This window comes from Megalobrama amblycephala, linkage group LG16 (assembly GCF_018812025.1).
Source record: "Megalobrama amblycephala isolate DHTTF-2021 linkage group LG16, ASM1881202v1, whole genome shotgun sequence".
NCBI lineage: Eukaryota > Metazoa > Chordata > Actinopteri > Cypriniformes > Xenocyprididae > Megalobrama > Megalobrama amblycephala.
The window spans coordinates 23,589,308-23,614,118 of NC_063059.1; the positions used below are offsets into that span (position 1 = coordinate 23,589,308).

Here is a 24,811-nt window from a genome sequence, read left to right on the forward strand (position 1 = left end):
ATATTTAATAAACATTAATACAAGAATAAATACAAGAAGTTTAACAATTATAAATAATAATAATAATAATAACAATAATAGTTATTTAATAAATAAATCATAATAAATAAAATAATAAATCATTTGTTATTAAATAATTAATATTTTGACCATAGAATATTTAATAAACATTAATACAAGAATAAATACAAAGTTTAAAATTTATAAATAATAATAATAATAATAGTAATTTAATAAATAAATCATAATAAATAAAATAATAAATCATTTGTGTTATTAAATAATTAATATTTTGACCATAGAATATTTAATAAACATTAATACAAGAATAAATACAAGAAAAGATCAAATACAAAAAAGAAAGAAAGAAAGAAAGAAAGAAAGAAAGAAAGAAAGAAAGAAAGAAAGAAAGAAAGAAAGAATTTTTTTTTTTTAATTAAACACCAGAGGCATATATTTATATAATATTTTATTTACATGAACATTTTTATTTCATATATTACAATGCAATAAAATAAACTGTAACATTATACCCCAACAAAGATAGACATTTACAAAGTGATTTCCTTTGTACTCATAGGCAGGGAAAATAAGTATCTTAGGTCACAGGCTAGACAGAATACAATGTTTTATCTATCTGCATAATATTTACTCATATGGAAGTAAATTAAAAAAAATGCATTTTGGGCCATTCCTTAATAATATGCTCCTAAATTGGCTAAAAATGATACCTTCCTCAAAATGGTGTTAAACTTTATGACATTTTCAAGAAAAATGTACTATATAGCCAAAATCTCAATTCCTTTCCCTGAAAAACATAGCTTAATAAGTAACAGCAAATATGAAAATCAACAAATTGTTAGTGCTTAAATATTTAACATATCCAGTTAGTTCAGAAAGACCAAAACCCAGGAAAACACCGCTCTTGTAATGTTATCCATGAACACTGTTGTGTTATCACCTGATCACCTTACGTAAATGAACTGATCGACTGATCATTGCATTTTAAAAAATGACAGCAATTAACGATTATTGCCTATTTGTGATAATTGCATGTGGTTAAAAATGTGCCATAACTCTGCAGCATCTGCGGCACAACCAGAATCCCAATTCTTTCATTGTCCTCTAAAACAGGCATAATAAGATGGCATGGGTGAGCTGACCTATATCACAGTATCTGAAGGGCATCCCATTATATCTCATGTCTCTCTTCCACACTTTTATAACGGTCCATGATGCTAAGAACATCATCCAAAATGGACGGTCCCAGGTCCAGGTCCAAACCCATTAGGGACTCTGAGCGTGACATGCTGGGTGAGATAGCCGGAGACTCACAGTGTTCGCTCCGCAGGTCCTCATTACTGAGCCCTGCATCAGAGTCCAGACTCAAGCCTCGTTTTGGATCCAGCGGGCCACAGCCTTCCGACATGGAGTCATCCGAGGAAGCCTCGGATAAGGAGCCCGTGGAAGGCACCAGATGCGGCAGGGCTGGGATCGAGGCGGAGAGAGTGAGGTCACGGCAGGGATCCCTGCATTTCCCGATCCCTTCCTCACACACAGACATGGAGCGCTGTTGCTGTGGACTGTGATGGTGATTCTGCTGCTGATGAACAGGAGACGACTGCTCGTCTAAATGCAGACGGGGGGGTTTAGGAGGAGGTTGCACTGGCGCGATAAACACCGGCATAGAGATTGTGGTTTTGAGGAGAGAATTGTGATGAGAATTATGACTGCGATGGTAAATGTGGCTCTTGGCGTTCACATCGAAGATCTCATCCATTCTTCTGTCCATGCTGTGAGAACGAGAGCTGGGCGCTTGATTGAGGGCAGGAAGCATGTCAAGTTTGCCTTGCAAGAATCCCACATCGCCAAACATGTCCCCCTCTCCCTCAGGCCCGACATGGGCACTGTGACGCACATCACCCAGCGGCGGGCTAATCATGTCGCCTGATAGAACGTCCCGTATTTTCAACTTCTTGCCTCGCTTTGGTGTAGATGTCTTTAAGTACATGGGCGTCTTGGCTGGCATTCTGTTTCCCAGTATTCGGTGTCAAACGTCTGTGCTGTGATGATATTTGTAGCAGAAATGAAGAGGAAACTAGTCCTCAGTCTGATATTAGCTCATTCATACGTTTTGATTGGTCGGTCGCCTTTATTTCACTTTTAAATCTCCAAATGGAACCTGGACGGGACGTCCTTTATGTAAACTCTTCAGCAGCTCCTGGAATGTATCATCACAACAGCAGATCTGAGGAACAAAAAAGGAGAAGAAAGATTTACAACCTGTGAAAGTCAAGAGTGTATTGTAGAATTACAACACACACACACACACACACACACACACAGAGAAAAACACATATATTTACAGAGCAATTTGAACAAGAAAGAAAATAACTCTGTTTTTCTTCTCCCCTGAGCAGTGATTTATATATTTTTTCTCTCTAGTCTTTGCAGTTACTTAACTATAAATTACAACCCCTCTGAAATCCAAAACGTGTTACAAGGATTTATTGGATTTTTTACTGAGATATAATTGCAAAGACGTTGTTTGCATGCATGCCTTTATGAGTATATTTCGACTGCCCCTGGACATTACTGGTAGTAGAGAATGAGATTCTCCTTTGAACTCCAGCCATTAAATTACATTCACACTGACATATACTATTGTATTCAACATTTGAATGTAGTGTGAAGATTGCACAACCTTTGGAAATCTTCCCTCCACTGAATGCAACAGGCTAACAGCATAGTTGTATTGTTTACTTGTAGTAAATATATATATAAGTAAGTAAGTTCCTGTCTGAGGGTAAGCTTCGACCAGTTCATGCGACTGCAAATGTATCCAGACCACAGACAGGGAAAGGAAAGGACAGCATCAAAGTGGTTATTTTTGCTTCACCCAGCAGACTTAAGCTAATTACGCCATTGCTGGCACTGTGTGCATTAAAACAAGCACATTTGTGTTATTGTTTCTCTATGAGAGCCATATGTTTTTACCATTTAGACTGTTCACAGCTTCTTGCTGAGATTTATTGGTGTGTGACGCTACTGTGAAAACATATTTGTTAAAAGAAAGACAAATATAGGCCTATATGTTGAATGTATAAAAGCCGAGTGTTCTGTCAAAGGTGAGCAGAAACATCACCTAATGTATATCTCTTACATTATGACATCCGTCCTCGTGACCTTCAGAAAATCACTTGGACCAGTTACACTAACACACTCCTATTATGTAACGGTTAAACACTGTTAGTCCTCCAGATCAGCCAATTCCAGGAATTCCCTAGTAAACCACATGGTGTCATTGCTTTAACATATCTGAGACTTCAGTCCACACCCACCATGGTGTTTAGATAGTGGTAATTTATCAGTTTATTTAATATTTTTTTTATTTTTAATCAGTTTAATTAAAATTGCTTCGTTTTTGGTATATACATGGATGACTAAAACCTTGTTTAAGTATAATAATTAAGGGCTTTTACAGTCACCAAGATTTGTGCAAAGAAAAAGCCATGACAATAGTTTTAGATATACTGAAATATTCCTTAAACACAATGTAAACAGTGTTTTCTTCACTATGTAATAATATGTGTGCTTACATCCAATACATTTACGGTGTCTGTCATGTCTACTTGGTTTTATGAGTCTTAAAGTTTTCAGTTCAGTTTTCGTCATCACGAATTAAATTAAAAGTTTCATTAACGAAGCAAAGTTTTCAGTGTTTTTTAATAGTACAAATTAAATGGCAATGTATCAGATTCAACCAAGTAATCACAACCTGACACATCTTGACACAGTAAATCTCAGCACTGGCGTATAGTTTAACATTTAAATTACAATATTCAGTAAGTATCTGTACTTGCCTTTGATATTTGCGTTGAAACCCTCGTTTGTTCTGGGAGGTTATTCCGGGGGGTTAGTGGATAAGCTGTTCTCTGTGCGCGTTCTCGGTTGGGTAGCTATAAACCTCTTAAGTGCGCTGAAGCTGAGGGTGACGAGCAGCAGAAGGGCAGGGACGGGGGCGTGCGCTCATGATGCTCGTGAATGATGAAATTTTTGGCACAGGAGAAGGAAGCCGTTTGTGAGGGTTTGCACCGCTGTATACAGCGACTATCTATTCTAAGTTGTATTGAATTGCGCTCTCATACAGGCACAGGAACAGCATAGTTTGTGCTCGTTTCCTCCGTCAGTTATTTCTTGTAATTAAAGGGACAGTTCACTCAGCTTCAAAACGATTTTTAAACCATTTTCTCAATCTTATGCTTTTCGACACTCATGACTTTTTGTCTTCTGTTAAACACAAAATACATTATTTAATTATAGTAGCCTATAATATCAACGCTGCTCATTTACAAACAATGAAAGTAGGCCCAAATGGTGACCAGGGATGTCAAACACAAGTTTTAGTCAACAACAGCAAGGTACATTTCAGTCTGTTCCTCACACAAAGCTATTATGACTTCATTGGACTTTGATGTACCAGTAGTAGACAGAAGTTTCATTTAGTGGTGAACTTTTCCTTTACCTTCAGGCCACTCAGCATAACAAGTGCTTAGCAATGTTTTTTCCCATGATGATGCTGTATTGACTCATGGGATAGACAAAGTAAGACATGTTGCATAAGCACAGAAACAATACTGTAATATCCCTTTACTGGTAACGCTTGTAAAAAAAAAAAAGCCACCTCTAACCTTTTTAAAAAAAATAATTTTTTAACAAAGTACTAATGATCATGAAACTGTTTACATATTTTAATTGACAAGCATTACATGTTTGTTAAAGACTTAATGAAAGTTCAATAAAATATAAAAATGTTTTGTAAATAACCTAAAAACCACTTTGTGGATTTTACTGGTTTTCTATATTATTTATTGTGGCTACAATACTACCAGTTAAAATAACTTTTAAGAATCAAGTGTTATAAAACATTAACTCTTTACTTTAACCATTCTGATTATAGTTTTGGGAGGTTTTTATGGCATAATTGTGTATCATCTTTCCAAAGAAACCAAATGAATGAATTTGATGTTTTTAGTTTGAAATGATGACATTTCTGTGTAACTGACTGTGAGATCATAAGAGCTTTTAAAGACAAAAATGCCGACGTGAGCATCTTAAAATATGTTGAAAACGGTAGAGAACGTACTTTTATTAAATTAATTTTCTCCAAATTAGAAACATTTGTTTGACACAGCCTTCGTAGTTTTAGGACTATGGGCCAAGTTGATCTCAGACTACAAATATGCATACAAGGCCCTCTCAAACCATCCTTTAAAACAGGTCTCTGTTTTATGGCTCTGTGGGTTTAAGCTCCAGTTAATGTTAAAATCAATGACTACCTCTGGAATTATTATCAGACTTCCAGCATTCACAGAACTGACATTTATAACTTTAACACACATTCAACACACCACATTCTAACTAGTTTTTTCACAATATAATAGGTTCAGTATTCAGTGTGTTGGAGTAAACCTTAAGAGCTTTTCCTGTACATTTCAACTGCATTATGTATCATAGTGTTGACCCACTTGACTGAATACTATTCCATAATGTCTCATTATCTGTGTGAAAAAGTTCCTTAGACTATGATTCAGTGACCTAGAAATTCCCCTTTCTCCTCCAACAGACAAAACTTTAGTGGCATAAATACTTCTGTGATGTTTTGTGAAACTGGGGAGTTTTCAATAAGGTCACATATATTCCTTACAACACCCAATTCACAGATTACTGCAGAAACCATCTGAGGATTAAGACCGTCTCCTCCACATATCACTTCTTGGAAGGTCTAATGTCTGTTCTGGTTGAACTAATCAGCGGTTTAGCACTTGAGGGTTCAGTTACTGGTCAGCTCTGACGCAGAGGGCCAGGATGAACCTGCGGGTCAACCAGCACCCCCTTCAGCGGGGCCCTTGCAAGTCGTCAATCCATCAAAGACGTTACTGTGTATATTGTATGAATGGGCAGTAAATGGGGAATGCTGAACGAGAGACCAATTTTGCAGGACAATTGACTAGCTAAGTGACCTTATAGCGGGAATTCTGGGAATTTCGAGATATGACATGTGGTTTGCATTAGTGCTCTGAGTGTTTTCACAGTGTTCAGCACACGGGCCTGTCAGAAGGCATACTGGGAGGATGACACACTAAGCTGAGATGGAAAAAGAGCTGTAATTCCACTATGAAATCACACTCAACAATTGTGGCTTTTACTGATGTCTGGCATAGTGATGTCTGGACATGCTTATTAGACTTTTTAGTATATAATATTGCTTATTTTGTTCTGTCTATAGAGTAACTTTGTTATGCTGTATACAGTAGATGGAGCTTGACAAAGCCTATTAATCACTGTACAGACAGATTAAACTGTAACTGGAGTTCAAAAGGTGGAAGAATGTTTTAAAAGCCTGCATGCCATTAAACACAAATGGACAGAATTTAACCAGTTTTTAGTCACACTACATGATTTCATTCATGGCCTATTTAGTTTCTGCTCCTCAAGGATACATTGCTGCCAGTGTGGGCAGTGAATACAATATTAGATAAGAAAACATTACAAGTTAAAGGACTTAACTCATTAACTGTCACTATTTTTGGTACATCGCCTAAAAAAATCTCATATAGGAACTTCAGTTTTTGTGATATCAACTTCAAATTTGGTTAGACACATGGCTTTCATTTGATAGCAATTTTAGAATAAAATATATTAGATAAAACACTCTAAAACTACACTCTAAAAATGCTGGGTTAAAAACAACCCAAGTTGGGTTGAAAATGGACAAACCCAGCAATTGGGTTGTTTTACCCCAGTGGTTGGGTTAAATATTTGCCCAACCTGCTGGGTTGTTTTATTTAACACAACTATTGTTTAAAAATTACTGTATTGCTTGCTTAAAATAAACCCAAAATATGTTGGAAATTAACATTTATTAATAAGTTTAATACATGAGCATTTATTAATAAGTTTAATTAATAATGATTAAACAATAAATATATGTTAAATTGCTTATGAATAAATGTTCACCTTTTGATTACAGTTGCATGAAAAAGTTTGGGAACCACTTGCAGAATCTGTGAAAATAAGAGAGATCATACAAAATGCATGTTATTTTTTATTTAGTACTGTCTTGAGTAAGATATTTTACATAAAAGATGTTTACGTATAGTCCACAAGGCAAAAAATATAAATATGACCCCATTCAAAAGTTTGGGAACCATTGGTTTTCCAGCATCTTTTGCATATTTGAACCCTTTCCAGCAGTGAGTGTATGATTCTCAGATCCATCTTTTCACACTGAGGACAACTGAGGAACTCAAACATTCACTGATGCTCCAGAAGGAAACACGATGCATTGAGAGTTGGGGGGTGAAAACTTTTGAACAGGATGAAGATGTCCAATTTTTTTTTTTTTTTTTTTTCATTTTGTACTGCCCTTCATGTGTTTCATACAACTGTATTATTGTTGCCTCTAATAATTATGTGTCTGATTTTTAATTTCTAAACTATTTTGGGTTCATTTTAAGCCAGCCATACATATAGTAATTTTTAAACAACAGTTGGGTTAAATAAAACTAACCAGCAGGTTGGTCAAACATTTAACCCAACCGCTGGGTTTGTCCATTTTCAAACCAACTTGGGTTGTTTTTAACCCAGCATTTTTTAGAGTGTACAGTAAATTTGATTTACAGGAAATTTAAACTTCCATACATTTTTCATGTGCTTTCACATCAGCAATAATCTGCTCTTTAAAACAAGACCAAACTTAGGTCTGTACTCCAAAGCATTCTTGAATTACAACCATTTGGATAGTGCATTTTCATGTCTATTCCCAAAAAATGGGGGTGACAGTTTAAATAGAACAAAGACTGATGAATAAAATATTTATGTATTTATCTTTAGCCGAGTCTGAAATAGCTTAACACTTCAGTTTCATTGACATGTCACAAAAATTGGTGTGATTTACTACAGCAATTTTATGAAGAGCTGACCTGGGAAAAGGCACAGCTCAGCAGGAAAAGAAATAAACAGACCGTATGACCCATTTAGTGCAGATAGTTCCCAGAGGGCCGAGGGGCTGCTGTGGGAACTCAGTAGACTATGTTTGAATTAACTACAGTAATTATCATTAAGCAGCTTTTTCACACACAGACACGTGTAATACATGTTGAGTTAAAACTGAAAGTTGCTTACTTGGTATAACCAAGTAAAAGTATATGCATTCATTATTTTGTTATTTAAGATGCCTTAAAAATAAAATTCATACAATGACTTAAATATGATTTCTGGATAAAAAAATATTTTCACACGTTTGACAAAATTAAAATGTCTGAAAGTCAAGAAAAAATTAAATATTTACCATAATAATTTTTTTTTTTTTTTTGAAAAAGTGAAGAAATTTAATTTTGCGCACCCATTCAAAATCAGCCATATATGTCATGTGACAAGAAAACTTGGACTCCTTTTAGACCCTCATGACTGGGACATTTAAAAAAACATTTTGTTGAGGTCCAATGGAGTAACCCTAAGAAAACGTAATACTAACTAAAAACAATTACATTAATGATATGAAAATATTTTCAACGTAAAAATTATGGTTGAAAAAGTTTTGGTATTTTAGTACATTTTACTTGGTTACAGGACGTCACATTAAATCAACCAAATAAAAATGTTCTTTTACAGTACCACAATCTCGCTGTGAAGCATCAATGTACATTAAATGGCTAAAAAAAAAAAAAAAAAAGTTGCAATGACTGCAGTTAAACTGCATTTCATAATTGTGGAGTTTTTTGTTTTGTTTTTTTAAAGTAAAGGACTTAAAATATTCCATGCTATTTTTGTCACAACCACAGTATTATTTTACATAATCTATTTTAATGTTATTTCCCCTTCATCCACACTAGAGGAATAGGAAGAAAGTGTTCTGAGTGAAAAGGAAGGCTCCACTCATTGACTGATTGAATTTCCCCAACTGTTTTTTCCAAAGGAAGCCAGTTTTGTTTTTGAGGTCTCTCAAGCATACATCTCGTTCCTGCTCCAGTGCCTGGCTCAGATCAGTCTTCCCAAGAAAAATGAGCGCTGGGTGGAATTCCTCAAAGAGGGCAGGAAATAGGGTGGAGGGACCAAAGAGAAGGTTGTAGTTGTGACCACATGGGAATCGCAAACATGACGGCTGTAGAAATTTGGCACGATGTTTAGTACGACTTAATCTCCTAAACAGTTCTAGATTGGCAGCAGGGCTTCCAGTTAAAGTAAAACTAAAAATAAGCTCACAGTAAAAAATGTTATCAGTAGTCTCTTGACATTTTGTTTTCCACATAAATCATTTAATTGTGAGGCTTTATTAGCTTTACTTTAAATTGTATTTAATGCCCTATATATTTTCTAATTTGAAATTGAAATATAAAACATTTTCATACAAGAAATTAAAACTATTTGTATAATCTTTTTGGTTAATTTGAGGGACACTTTGTTTACTCAAGCCTATTCTTAATTTAGTTGTTGCCTTAAGAGGATTAGTGATAAAAATGCCAATGCATCATTCAACTCTTCTATTTTCAAATAGTGCTGACGGTACATCTGTGAAAAGTAGCTGTAAGTTTTGTTCTGAGAAAAGCTTTGCATTCAGTTAAAAACAAAGGAGCTGGGCTAAAATAAGCTACTTTATAAGAACATTACGCAAATTTAGCCTCTGTTTAATCAAGGCCTGTTTCCCCTGCCAAAGAAAATCAACACTCTTGCCACTCCAGTTATAAAAACAGCAGGGTGTGGTGGTACCCTGTATAGAAATGTTTACAACAGGACTAAATGTAAAACATAGTCAAATAGGATCTTTTCTGGGGTTTCTCATTTAGGGAGGTTGAACCTAACAGCAAATGACACTGCCGAGAGGATAAACTGAAATTTCTCCTCAGTTGACATTGGTGATGAACCTGTGTTTGAAGAGCCATAAAGGTAACCTATGTGGGATAGTTCAACCAAAAATGAAAATTCTGTCATTATTTACTCACCCTCATGTCATTCTTTCTTTCTGTGGAACATGGATATTTTGAGATTTTTTTTTTTCCAATACAGTACAGCCAAAACCATATTATGGTCACCAAAAACTGTTTGGTCACAAGCGTTGTAGCTCTTTTTGTGCTTAGCAGAGGAAACTAAGTCTTACAGGTTTCAGAATGACATGTAGGTGAGTGAATGAGGTCAGAATTTTCATTTTTTTGCAAACTAGCCCATTCGTCATACCTTTCTCAAAGCATACCAACAGTCAGGAATGTTGAAGACCTGGAATCTAGAGGAAATGACTCATCATGCTCGCACATGATGGAATAAAGAATAATACAACCACCACCACTGATTCACCCATTGTTTGAGGTCCTGCTAGTTTTCAATCTGGTATTGCCTTTATTAAATACTTCACAATTTCACCTACAATGAATGGTTACAAAATGTTACCTTTTCTCAAATATGGACACTTTTCAATTTACAAAGCTGTCATTTTGCAGAGAGGCAACCCAAAAACAAAAACCCAGATATTTCAGAGCAGTCAATGAGACATACCACGTTTCAGGGAGAATGACAGAGCTGTGAGACAACAAAAGAAAGACATGATATATTTTCTATCAACATCATCTGTTGAGCAATCCAAGTTATTTTACAAACCAGATGCGAAGAATATGTACTATACACATGTATATATATTTATATTTATATATATATACACATTCATAAAATGGTTCAATTTGATAGCCACGTTACAAAGAAAAAAATAGCAGACCGCTTAAGTATAAAAAATAAATTAAAATGATCTCACATGTGACAAACACGTACAACAGTAGGTCTCATCTGTGGAGTGGCATCAACAGGCTAAACACGAATTTGAAACAATAGGAATATAAGGGGTATCCATACAGACATGAAAAAGGAGCTAACTAGTCTAAGCAGAGGAAATATAGCTAAAATTTCTTAAAAGTATTTAAATCACTGGTGGGAAGCAAATGAAAAGTGTCGATGAGCAACTGGAACTAGTTGAGTTCCACCACAGGAGGCAGAGGGAGTGGCAGTAAATTAAGTCTCCCTGCTGCCAGGTGGAGTAAGTCAGTCGGCAAACTCGAGCAGGATGTGGCTGGGTTAATGGGTCATAATCCAACAAACCTGTTTGGTGTAGGCTGATGAAAATGTTCGTCTTTCACAATGCCAAAATTAATTCAGTGTCTCTTGATGTACACGCCCATAGAGGTCCTTAAAATGAACATTTATTTAAACGTTTCTTATTTGGTTTTTAAAATAGACATTTAGTTTTCATCTTTCCCTCACTAGTACAGACTCAATCCCTCCCAATCCCAACCGTCCAATAGAAATATATATGTGAATACTGTGGTGTGTAACCTGGCAGGGGTGAACGTCTTTATATATCATCAGGTATCAGTGAAGCCGCACACCTAAAAGTCCTAAAGCAGCTCACAACAACACAGTAGAGTGTTCACTGGCAAAACGGTGATGCTGTGGGGTCAAAGCCTTTGAAAACGTCCTTTAGAGAGGCATTGTCCTGTTCAGTTGTGTCAGGCTGGGCGGGGCTATTGCCGCCAAACGGGCTGCCAGTGCCACTTGGTTTGTTGACCTGCTTTACCATGGTGAACAGTGTGGATACAGGCAGGTTGTGGACCCCTGCGGGCTGCTCCGCAGAACCAGTAGGGCCCTGACCAGCTGCGGATGGACCGCCTGTCGCAGGGGCCCCTGCAGCAGTCCCTGCATTGGGCGAAGGTGAAGGTTTGGGTCGAGGGCGATTGTAGCTGTTGTAGCGATCCGTAGTCTGCTTCCGTCGAGCTCTTCTCAGGTTCCGGCTGGTCCAGTGCAGACTTGCGCACAAACAGCGGCTCTTTAGATTTTGGCTTAGCTGAAGCCGCTGTACTTTCGCTTGCCTTTGGTTCAGGGGGAGGGCTAGTGTTTCTAGTTGCCCCTGAACCCTCAGCCTTGTCTGAGCCCTGAGTCCGAGGATCGTACAGACTGATGCCACTCAGCACGCTGCTGCTGCCGCTGCCACCGCCACTACTGACACCGCCAGCTCCCACGCCTCTAACCGAGCCTCCTGCCGATAGCAGCCGAGGGTCATAGGGTGCGATGGTGGGGCTGGTGGAAGATGGAGATAAGGAGGCAGCTGGGGGAGATCCTTGAGGAGCAGGTGGCTCTGAGGTGGACTTAAGGGCAGATTTCTGTGGCTGGAGTCGGGGGTCAGCAGGGGCTTTTCGTGCCATGCGAGGGTCAATGGGCTTCTCGGCAGAGATGGACGGAGGTGACGAGATACCTGTAGAAGCACCTTGAGTGGGGCTGGATGAAGAGGCGTTGACAGTTTTGAGGATGCGGGAGAGTAGCTCAAAGTCTGGAAGGGAAGAGGAGGATTGATTCGACTGCTCAGCAGGAGGAGCAATAGGAGGGAGAGAGGCGGAGTGGTGCTGGGGCTGGGTGCGAGACAGACGAGGATCCATGGCGGTAACTGGAGGGATGCCAGGGGGCAGTGGGAGCAAGTCTTGTTTGGGAATGGGGATAGGAATGAGGTCTTCAGGACTCCATAGCACCGCCTTAGAAAACGAAGGCTTGTTCAGGACTACATCCTTTTTGATGTGGCTGAACTGCTGTAGTTGGGAGCGGGGATCACGCAAAGCCATGCCCATTAAAGGGTCGAGAGGGATGGGCACGGGCTTGTCCCTCAGCATCCTCTCACCCTCTTCTTCCTCATTACTGGCTGGGGCGGTCAAAGGAGGAGGTTTGTACACAAGCGGAGGCTCGGGTTTAGGGGCATGGGCAGCTGCATGCCGGGCAAGTCGGGGGTCTGAAGGGGTAGGAGATAGGGAGGATGAAGCACTGGCCTCAGGTGCCTGAGAGTCTGTGTTCCGGGATAGACGTGGATCTCGTGCCAGCCGCGGGTCTGCTGGTCGGCTGGGTGCCTGTGCGGGCTGAGACTTTTGTAGACGAGGATCACTGGGAGCTCCATCCTGCTTGGCAGGGCCTTGGGTCTGGGTTTGTTGCCGTAAAGTTTTGAGAATGGAAGTTACACTGCCACCACCATCCTCATCTTCACTGGAATACCAGTTTGCTGAATCTCCTGTAGGTAAAAGGAAGTGTACAGATTTAGAGCTCAATCTGATTTTCTTTTACTGGTATTATCTGAAAGCATGAGGCATCTGTTAGTTTCAGTAGTTTTAGTGCAAGAAAGCACCATCTAGTGGAGGGACAAGATATTTTTGTGACAAGATTGCACAACCCCAGGCCAGAGGATGTTTACAGTATTATGAAGTCCTGGGCAGGGTCAAGCTTTGAGCAGAGTCCTTGAGATGTTTCCTTACCAGAAATAGCCTTGGCAACATACACATTTGGAGTCAGCACTTTGAAAACCTCAGCTATTTGTATGACAAAAATGTTATAATAAATCAAAAAGCTTCCTTGTAAGGTATTTTGGTACAAAGGGAACATTCCTGTATAAAAGCTATGCATGTTGTTACTATAGAAAATATATGTTGTATGATATTGTATTGAATGCTGATAGCTCAAGTAATGGAGTTGTGCAGTAGTACCTTCATTCTCCCTTTCAGTTCCTCCTCCTTCAGCCAGTCTCCTGGCTCTCTCCTCATCCTCCTGCTGTTTCTGCTGGAGTCTCATAAACAGTACACGCTGCGCTGGGGGCAAGAAATCTGGCACTGCAATCCCAGGCGGATTAGATGGGCCTACATTAGCTGCACCCTCTATACTTCCAGAGTTCTGGTTCCCAGGTGACTGATCATTGAAGTTTCCACCACCTACCCCCTGAAAGTTGTCACCTGTACCGGGAGGCAAAGAATGGGACTGAATACTAATTTTCAGAAATAGAACAGGACAATAAAGCAGCTCACATCATAACTTGTAGAGAATGGTGCTAGCAACAACAAGGCCATCGGTTCGACTCTCAGGGAATGTAAGTACTGATAAAATTTAAAATCAATTTGGATAACATCTAACAAATGTAGAAAACTTGTATGGCTTAATATAACGTAAATGATGTCTCTTACTGAAATATGTAGTAGAAAACCCATGAAAGATTTATGTTATTTAAGAAAATCCATAACATATTTTGACAATGGGCGGCGCCATTTTGTTTAGGTGCACAGTGCGTTCTATGTTGATGTCAAATGGTTGCACTCACTGAGCTACTGACACTGTCCTATTGCTATTTTTACCGCAACACAACTTGGAATATAATATACGATGCCACATTGTGCAGCTTTTGGTTGCAATTTTCAGTCGATGAGCCACAAGAGAAGAGATATAAGTCTTCGCTACTTTACTAGCGATAGGAGGAGAAAAGAATGGGAAGTTGTGAAGAATGTGGACAAATAAAACATCCTAACTGCATCTTTGTTCTCTTCACTTTAGCCCTGATGGCTTTGAGGCTTTTTATCTGTATGTATTGGTGCAACGGTAATCTAGTAATGCATACAAGTCTTAATATCCACGGGGTTCCTTTTAAAACCCGATCAGCCTTTTCAATTTGAGCCAGAGTGCAAAATTAGTGAGGATGAAAACATTGAAGCCGTGCAAAGCCTCTGTGGCTATTTAAACTACTGTTGTATGATTTACGTGTTAAAATCGTGTGATCACCTGAATGCATACACACATTTGAACATGCTAAGAAGATGCTACTGTTTTATACCATCACAGATATCTTGTACATATCGGCACACGCAAGCTTTGAGGCAGTCTGTCTCAATCGAGATGTGTTATAGGCTGCCCACAATAGGCGCGGCATTTGGTTCTTATATCCATTGGCAACTGTAAGCTCTTTCAGCTGTGGTCTACTAAAACTCTCAAAGGCACCAGGGCTAAAGTGAAGAGAACAAAGACGTGGATCTTTAGGAAGTTTTATTCATCCACATTCTTCACAACTTCCCATTCTTTTATCCTCTGATCGCTAGTAAAGCAGTAAAGACTTACATTGCTTCTCTTGTGGCTCATTGACTGAAAATTACAACCAAAAGCTGAACAATGTGGCATCGTATATTATATTCCGAGTTGTGTTGAGGTAAAAATAGCAATAGGACAGTGTCAGTAGCTCACCGAGTACAACCATTTGACGTCATCGACTGTGCACCTAAACAAAATGGTGCCGCCCATTGTCCAAATATGTCATGGATTTTTAAATAATGTAAATCTTTCATGGGTTTTCCACTACATATTTCAGTAAGAGACATCATTTACATTATATTAAGCCATACAAGTCTTAACACCAGGGGTTCCCTTTAAATGCAACTGTGCTTTTGCATGCTCTGAATTTACAAAACTTAAGTTAAAATACAATATGAACTCACCATCTCTTCCACCTCCATCTATCGACATGACTTGCTGCTGCTGCTGCTGGTAGAAGTTATCATAGAAGTTGTTACCAGACGATCCACCACCTGGAGGCATCATGCCCGGGTTTAGCGGTCCTTCTCCCTGGCCAAAATTCTGCATCATTGGCGGTCCTGATGGAGGGCCTTGATTCATGTTAGATGGGCCCATAGGAGGCATATCATGAGGACCACCTGGTACCATGTGTCCTGGTGGTGGGGCACCGGGAAAGCGAGGTGGAGGTGCGCCTGGGGGACCTGAAGGAGGGCCCTGAGGTCCTGCAGAACCTGCAGCAGCATTGCCAGGACCTGGTCCTCTGTAAAGAGTGCATCTGTGTCAGTATATTCTGTATGCGGCTAGTAAGTAAACCAACATTACCTGATAGAAAGAAAAAGATAGCTAACCTGACACCCAGTTTTTGTGCTAGCTGTCCTGTGGGCTTCACCACAATCTCAAACAAGGAGGGGATCTTCTTCCCAGCATTTCCTCCACAAGCAGGTGGTGGACCCATAGGTGGTGGAGGAGGACCGTTGGGGTTTAGTGGCCCTTGGAAGGTGCCTCCGTCTGGGCAAGGAGGAGGAGGGCCTGGGCAGGGCCCAACTCCAGGACCAGGACCTGGGCCAGCACCAGGGCCTGGAGCTGGTGGACCACTTGGAGGGATATTACTATGTGGGGCACCAGGCATTCCAAATTCCATAGGTGTGGAGGAATCACCTGGAGAAGGTCTTGGAGGAGTTGGGAGAAGACCAACGCCAGGGGGTGGTTTTGGAAGAGGGTTAATTCCTTGCTTTTTCAGTTCCTCAACCTCTTTCTCATCTTCTGCACCAGCTTCTGCATCCTCTGCCAGCATCTTCAAAGGAAAAAAAACATGTGATGTTAGTCATTATGCACAGAAACAGCAACAGCACTACAACTACATTTAAAATATCTGCGATGACCACCTTATCCAGCAGCTCTTGAGTATCTTCTGTTAGGGACTCATGAGAGAACATGCACTCCTCACCATTCACACAGTTCCCTGTGGTATGGAACAACTTGCAAGGGAAATCACGTGCAGTGGAGTCAAGGAATTATTTTGACACGTGTGGAAACTCTTACTCTTTCAGGGTACAAGTCCTTTTATAGATAATAAGAGCTATAAGACAATAACAGCAAGCAAAATGACCAAAGGATATCATGCATGTAGGGACAGTTTTCTGCTCGTGCACAGAAGCCAGTGATGTAAAACTTGCAGAGTTCTTTCTTCTTAGGCAGCTCAATGTCATGACTGAAGTTACAGTGGTCACCCTGATGATAAATTGACAGCAATTAGTACAGAAATAACTATTGTCATCAACAAGTCATATGTGATTTTAATTCATCTTGTTAGTTAGACATGATTCATTTATTTAAACATACAAAACTTTCTTTCAATACTCAGAAATAACAAGGACATCTAAATTGTGTTTCAACCAATTTTATCTTACTGTGCTTACCCAAGTACAGCGGCCCTCAATATAGTATTTACAGATGGCTTTCCCCTTCTTGTCCGGCCCATGTTTCTCCTGCTCATGTCGCCTCGGGCCTCCAGATCCATCCTAAAGCAGTCAGAGAACAAATAATTCAGATGCTAATTTATGTTCCGCTGATTATATATGAACCAAGTGAATAATCTGAAGAACTGTCATACCCCCATGTCCATTTCTCCACCGTTATCTTCATCAGGACCTTGGTCTCCTCCACGGCCCCTCCCTCGATTTCTCCCTCTGCCCCGGTTCATTCCTCGACCTCCTTTCCCTCTCCCGCGACCTCGCCCACCTTTTCCTCCTGAAGAAAACAAAAATGAGGTTAGAAATGCCAAACAATCAAACATAAAAAATGCTTTACCACCACAACTATCCACCTTTTTCTAAACGCGGAAGTCTTGCCTGACTCGTACTGGAATGATGCTTTACATTTCCGGACTCCAGTGTTTCTAGTCAAAATAGCGTATTTTCCGGGCTGATGATAATTAATGTTAAGCCTATGAAAATGTTTTAAAAAGCACATGGCTCCACAGTGCCATCACTTTACAGTGTCGCAATGACTATCTTTTGTCAGCGCCCCACTCAAAGTTTAACGAGCGCATATCTATATGATCTATATGATCGAAGTTACTGAAAACATTTATGAGCGCTCATACATGCAGCTCCCGATCAGGATTAAGTTTGTGGGATTTTGTCCTCAAATGATTAGAGCGCACATATACGCTATTTGGGGAGTATTTTAACTTAAGTGCTGCAAGCCATACTTGTTTTCTCTTGCCAATGTAGCATAAAATGCAAGGAATACGGTGCTGTGTATAGACATTCTCTTCAGATTCGCTGGTGCTCAAAACACGTACTTTCCAAGAATTTTTTTCAGTTTATTGCCGTTATATAGCAGCCAACAACAGCACAGATTAACCCTGCACACAATTTTATTTTTAATAATGTTCAAATTTCTGTTTATTTAATTCAGATGCTTATTTTAACCCGTTTTGACAATGTGTTCCTATGGAGACCAGAACAGGACAGCCTCCAAACGAAAGCTGGAATTCATCAAAGTTGGCAAAAGGTGGATTAACCAAGCAGAACTCACCTCGCCCTCTGTCCTTCGATTTCCTGTACTGGTTTAGTTCTTTTGAATAGTCATCATAGTCATCGTCTCCCATGTTGTCATAGTCATCATCTCCATACTGTCAATGAAAACATGCATGCTTTAGAAGAAGTAAAAGACAAACTGACTGATTTAATGTGTATAGCTTGCCTAGTAATAATGACAGATTTGATAATCCCAGATATGGAATAGATGGGAAATCTGACAAATCATCAGTGTTAATTTTGACAGCAAATTTTGATTTAGTTTTAGTCATAGTCTTTTGACTAAAAGGCCATTTAGTTTTAGTCATATTTTAGTCATCGGAAATTGTTTTAGTTTTAGTCTAGTTTTAGTCGACTAAATATCATAAGTTAAAATGTAATGCATTAAGCATTTCTCTAACAATACACAGATTCTATACACTGATATAGGCACATCTGATATTCCCCAAACTGTTTATGTTCACCCAACTGTACTTTGCTCTCCAAAGCGGACGGTTTTTGACTGTTCAAGTGCAAAAAGACATGAAAGAGCAAAATTCAGTACTTTTCAGGGATTGACACACTTATCATTGAGGTACTATTATAGTTTTCGTTTAAAATTTTTATTAGATTTGATTTTTGATTTGTAATTGTAATTTTAGTTAAAAGTTTTAGTAATTTTTTGTGTTTGTCTTACAGTTTTTGCTTTTAAATGTCTATAAGTTTTTATTTCTGTTTATTTTAATACCTTAGGTTAAGCTAAAGCTTAGAAACTGGATGAAATAAAATAAGTTTACATTTTTTATATATTTATTTTTTATTTCAGTTAACGTTTATTTCAAGTAATGAAGATTTCTTTGGTTTTAGGTTTAGTTAACTATAATAACCCTTATACTTGGGTTACAATGAAATATATTGAATAATGTGTCAAATAATGTTCTTAGTCTTTCCTTCCTGTGACAGAAGATACAGTAGTTTACTATAAATTAAACAGAAATTAAATGAAATACAGCTTATTGTGTAAACAAAATAACAATAATGACCAGGAAAAAATAATAATTATAAACCATCCCGAAATACACCGTGACTCTTATTCTGAAATGTCTGCAGCCTGCGCTGTAGCCTATTGTAGTAGCAGGCTACTCATGAGGGAGATAAAATATGCATTCTTACAACCGTCTAAAACATATTACCATATAAACACAGTGTAGTAAACATTGTCATAATTCATCAATATTAGTTCATAAGCAATCTCTTGGCATAAATGTGCGCTATTCATTAATTGCGCAGCAGTCTGAAATACTGCTGCACGAGCCTGTAGAATGCGCAACAGTGCCACGTTTCGCGCGGTTAGATTAGCACATTACAATTCAAATCTTCCACACAGGACAGTCCTGACTGGATACCTTCCCAAATCGTCCCTCTCTTTCCTTTTAGTCTCATTTTTATTCGTTGATGAAAATTAGAGTATATTTTATCATAGTTTTAGTCATTCAAAACACATTTTTATTTAGTCATTGTCTCGTTTTCGTCTGTGAAAAAATATTGTTGACGAAAATGATTTGTCAACGAAATTAACACTGCAAATCATATCTTTTCCAGTTACTCATGATTTTTGGAAATCATTTACAGAAATTGCGATCACAGAAATGCAATTTTAGCCCAATAAATATTTTATGGCAGAGCTATTCCCTATAAAAATTTAAGTTTTTTTAGGATTTTTCTTGGCCTGGAAATCACAATATTAAAATTCCCTTATATTTCCATGACTATAAGAACACTGGATATGTTGTATGAGCTTTGTTTGGTGTTAAAATTGTGAATTATGACCCACCTCCATCTCATCTCCAAACATGCCATCACCATCATCATTCTCTCCTCCCATTTTGCCCCGTCCTCTCCCTCTGCCTCCTCCTCTCCCACCGCGCCCCCTCATTCCTCCTCTGCCTCGACCTCTTAGGTTCTTCATGCGGTTTTTGCCACCTGTGTGATAGTAATAAGGGTCAGCAGATGTAATAACACAGACGCTGGCACACTGGTGTGATTTCACAAGCTTCTTTGAGCCGGAGAATGAAGTATGCAGACACTGAACATGTGGTACTTGTCATACTTATGACATTGTAACTAAACGACAAACTACACAAGTCTACTCCTCATTATTAGAGGATAATGTATAGCACTTCTGTTGATATGCATTCAGCCAAAACCATTTATCTTATTTTGAAATTAACATTCACCTCTGCCACGTGGACCGCCTCCAACCTCTTTGGCCTTGCGGTACTGGTTTAATTCCTTGGTGAAATCATCATAGTCATCATCACCCATGTCCTCATCCTCTTCGCCTTCATATGTTTCCTCCTCATAGTCATCATAGCCACCATACCCCTGCTTGTCCATCTTCATATAGCCGCCTTTCTTTGGCATGGGACCTCCATGTCCAGAGGCGGCAGGAGGGTAACCTCCTTGAGACTACAAAATATAGACTGGGATTAAAACCTAATCTGATTGGCTGGCCAGTCCAGGGAGTTGTTGTGTTATGAGTATTACTTTAAATGAAAATGTTTTACTAATATAAATGTTATTTTAAATAGATTAAAAATTACTCACAGCGGGAGGATACTGAGGGCTGTATTCCCTGTATTTCCTCTTTTCACTGGGACTGTAATCCGAGTCATCACTGAAGTCTGAGTGGTCATCGCTAGAGGATGCGTGACGCTGCATTACACACAAATACATTTGATATGATGATGGTCAGTATGATTAAAAAAAAAAAAAAAACTTTTATTCAGGAAGGACACGTTAAAATTGATCATGGGACAGTAAAGACGTATAATGTCACAAAAGATTTGTATTTCAAATAAATACTGTTCTTTTGAACTTTCTATTCATAAAGAATCCTGAATTTTTTTTATCATGGTTTCTATGAAATATATTTACTACAGTATTACTGGTTAAACACATCTTTGTGATTTCAACTGAAAAAATATTAAAGCAGAGCAGAACAACTGTTTTCAACATTGATAAAAATAAGAAATGTTTCTTGAGCATCAAATCAGCATTTTAGAATGATTTCTGAAGGATCATGTGACACTGAATACAGGAGTAATGGCTGCTGAAAACTCAGCTTTGCCATCACAGAAATAAATTACATTTTTAAATATATTAAATAGAAAACAGTTCTTCTAAATTGTAAACATTTTTCACAGTATTACCCTTTTTACTGTATTTTGGTCAAATAATTGCAGTACTTCTTTCATTATCTACACAAACACTTACCTTGTGCTTTGATTTACGCTTTTTCTTGGCCCTCCTTTTTTCTTTTTCACGCTCTCTCTCCCTCTTTCTCTTTCTTCTGCGCCGATGTGACTTTTCATCATCCGATTCACTGGCATGACGTTCTTTGCTGTGGCGAGGTTTATCCTGGGGATCAGCTCCCTCACCGCTGGGCACCTCTGCCTCTCCACCATCGTCCTCCAACTCGCCTTCTTCCAATTCCCCATCTTCTTGCCTGTTTGACATGGAAAACACAGCAAGAACATCACAACTCTGAACAGAACTACCTAGGACATTAGAATTTTTTTTTTTTGACTCACTGCCATTCGAGAACTCTTGATCTATGATAACCGGCTAGTTGCACAAAGGTTACTGTTGTCAAAAACTGTGCAGAACAGAACATTAACTCTATTGATTGCTTTATAGGTGGGCCTTCCTTCTTAATTCTGACACAGCGACTTCTGCTGGTCTGGCTATTAACAACTCACACGTCTTTACAGTGTAGATAACCAAGCATCAGCATTTGAGCTTCAAACTTTCAGACTACAGACAGTGTGGGTAGAGCTGAAGGGCAAGAGAGATCAACAGGACTGCCGATCTACAGACGCAACACTATAATTTAGTTGCTTCAAGCATCACACTATTGGTGTCAAATGTTCACTGCTCATTTGTCACCCACTGAGTCATTACAGAGCCGCTCTGTTTATAGAAGATCTAACATAAAAGTATATACAGGACACCTGGTAAACACTTGTTACATTCAGGCAGGACTGCCCTTTAAAACTAAGATAAGGAGTTGCCACATTAGACATACAAACATTGCTGCACTTTTAAATTGTGCACTGACAAATCATTATCAACTAAGCCCTCAACTTTGCCCTATAAAAACAACAGGTCCCTGCAAAGCAACTTCTCTGACAAGAGCATGCGATACCAGACGAACTGCAATGCAAAGCTGTGTGCGAGATACGATTCAAAAGATACAAGATAATTACCACAGAACCAGCCGACACATCTGTATAATGTTTATAATTTATCTCAGTCTCTTTATCTAGTACAAAAAAGCTTCACTTGCAACCATTAGTAATCAGTAAGTGATGACAATTTAATACTATAAGTCATCTTAAAATCAGTATGAAGTCTGCAGGAAGTTCTTAATCCACCCATTCCTATAAACTTCATTAGAAAACAAAACTTAACCTACTGAACTTTAAATCCTCTAAACTAATTTTTAGGATTCTTCAAAGCTTTTTTTTTTTTTTTTTTTTTACAATTACAATAAAGATACAAACTTCTTTTCTCAATGAATTGTGTAAACAAGATCTTACATTAAATTAGGCTAAACTCCTCTGAACATTTAATGTCTTTAAAGTATTACACTGCATTAACTACAAATCCCTCCATCTCTGTCAAAACAATCTCCACATGTGTTTATATCATGTTGTGAATAAAAAGCTTCAGCAGTTATCTAACAAAGTGAGTCTCACGGAGGGACGATCTTTCACTCCTGCTTGTTATAGAACATAGTGAAGTGCCAAAACAATATGGTCAGACAAAAACCAGGCCACACTTGTATTATTTACTTGTCTAACACACCTTGCAAAAACAACTGCCAAAAGAAAGGATGCCAAAGTAACCAAGGAAAGGACTGCTTAGTCATATATAATGTTGCAAGGAAATCTTGGCATATAGACAGCTTGAGAACTACCTCTAATTTTACTAAAGAAAAGGTTCTAACAAACTTTGTTCACTGCAAGTATCCAAGTAATAAGATACAATATCATGCAAAAACAAAACAAAATTGACTACAAAACAATGGCCTTCATTTCTCTGGTAATGAACTGAAAATACTTACTGCGAAATATTAATTTATGCATAAATGATTTTTATGGAAGGTGAAAGGTTGCATTTGGGGCATTTGCAGACAATGGTGGTATGATTAAGAACCTTTGTGTTTTGCTTCATGTTTTGGTAAGACCTTGAATGCTTCTGAGACATTGGACAAAGCACTGGTTCATAAGGGATGCATGTGCACATAAAACTAACTAGTTTACAACAAAACTAGAATATGTTAAAACAGGGGCACCTGTTGAGGAACTTTAAACAGATTATTAACAATAAATTATATTTTTCCACTGTCAACTCAACAATTGATCTGACGTTGAAGACTTGAGGAACAGTTTTTAACCACTTAAGGAAGTCAAAACATTAAAAATAAGGAAACAAATCATTTTTCGTTGTTTGCTCCTATTAAAATGCCGTACTGTTACTAAAATCTCATGCTAAATTAGTTAGATTTTTTAATAGACATAAGAATAAAAAAAAAAACTTGACTAACTAAATGTATTTTAAAAATAAGAGTACACTCCAAGAACCTACTATTTGAAAATATAGTGGTATGATTATGATTATATACTGCCTTTTAACGTTAAAATGAGAACTCAAACAAGCAAAATCCTAAAGGAATAAGCATATATTTGTTATTTAGTGACGTCTCCAATATATCTACGTGCGTAGCTCGTGACACTTAGCACACAAGCTAAGCGCTAAACGGTGAAAAATTAACATCGCCTAGCTTAAATAATGATATTACATTAAGATAAACTGAATCGTACTGTATTCGATGACTAATTAAATGAATTGAAAGAATGGTTAATCAAGCTGGCAAGTTATAATCCATGCTAGTCCGTGGCTATTCATTAGCTTCCGTTAGCCGTGTTTTTGTTGCATTTTACTTAGTCGTCGGCTAACTGTTAGCTTTAGCTTTGTCCGGGCCTCGCGATGGCTAAAGATACAAATTCCTTAATGCGTTACCGGGGATGAATTTTACCACTTCTCCGTCACATTACGTACAGTTTGCGATCGTCATTAAGATTTTAATTGTATGTTAATAACCAAGATCTAATTTACTCGTGTTTTTTCTTTTGTCCGTCCGTTCTTATCTGTGATGAAAACATTGAGTTACTGGAGCAATGTTTTGGCGTAGTGGTGGACCCCTTGGTCTTCGATCACTTAAAAAGCTTCGAAAAGTGACTGAAAATGTAAATTTGATCATATTCTGAATGTTTTCCTGATTCGCTTATGACCTTCCAGATTGCGCTGTGTAACGTTTCAAGATGGCGTTTCGTTACCTCTGTACGTTTCCCAGAAAAGGCGACTTTAATCCCTTTGAAAGAAAAAAGCAAATGCCCGTGCTTTTGTTTTTGGAAAAAAGCAAAGGACAAATCAATAGTTGGATAGAAATATGATGATATTACTCGACCTTTCGTCAGTGAGAAGGCTGTTGTGTTCGTGGTTGGCTGTTGGGGAGTTTGGATGGACAGTCATGCTTTCCACAGCCATTTCCTCTAACGTACTACATTCAGTGCAAAAAATCAACTGTCTTATGCGTTACTTGACTTTGATCTACTTGTTGATTGGCTTTAGGAAGAGATTCAGTTCATAGTAGTCAATTCCCCATTAACAGTTTAAAAGAGAAACAGGTTGAAAACGTTCCTGAGGTTCTCCGTCCTACAGTTGCGATGTGAAATGAAACTCATTCACTTAAAATGGCGACGCTTCTTCTCCAAGGAGAAGAGGCGGGCTTATGCGACGTGACGTCGTCTGTC

At 38.4% G+C, this 24,811-nt stretch overlaps 2 protein-coding genes across 2 annotated transcripts; both read right to left on the reverse strand.

The window, feature by feature from the left end:
- Window positions 1–470: 470 nt before the first annotated feature.
- Window positions 471–2,247, reverse strand: zgc:154093 (uncharacterized protein LOC777623 homolog). The gene has a single exon (XM_048161711.1). It carries the CDS (start codon window positions 2,027–2,029, stop codon window positions 1,193–1,195), a length of 837 nt encoding a protein of 278 aa, XP_048017668.1. The 5' UTR covers window positions 2,030–2,247; the 3' UTR covers window positions 471–1,192.
- An 8,125-nt stretch (window positions 2,248–10,372) lies between these two features.
- zc3h4 (zinc finger CCCH-type containing 4) lies at window positions 10,373–24,773 on the reverse strand. The gene is given in 15 exon segments (XM_048160027.1): window positions 10,373–11,804; window positions 11,806–13,093; window positions 13,563–13,805; window positions 15,330–15,667; window positions 15,756–16,201; window positions 16,293–16,402; window positions 16,527–16,638; window positions 16,827–16,928; window positions 17,021–17,157; window positions 17,950–18,046; window positions 19,765–19,913; window positions 20,168–20,399; window positions 20,538–20,645; window positions 21,207–21,438; window positions 24,466–24,773. Coding segments are annotated over 15 exon segments (4,005 nt in total). The 5' UTR covers window positions 24,546–24,773; the 3' UTR covers window positions 10,373–11,473.
- Between the last annotated feature and the right edge of the window lie 38 nt (window positions 24,774–24,811).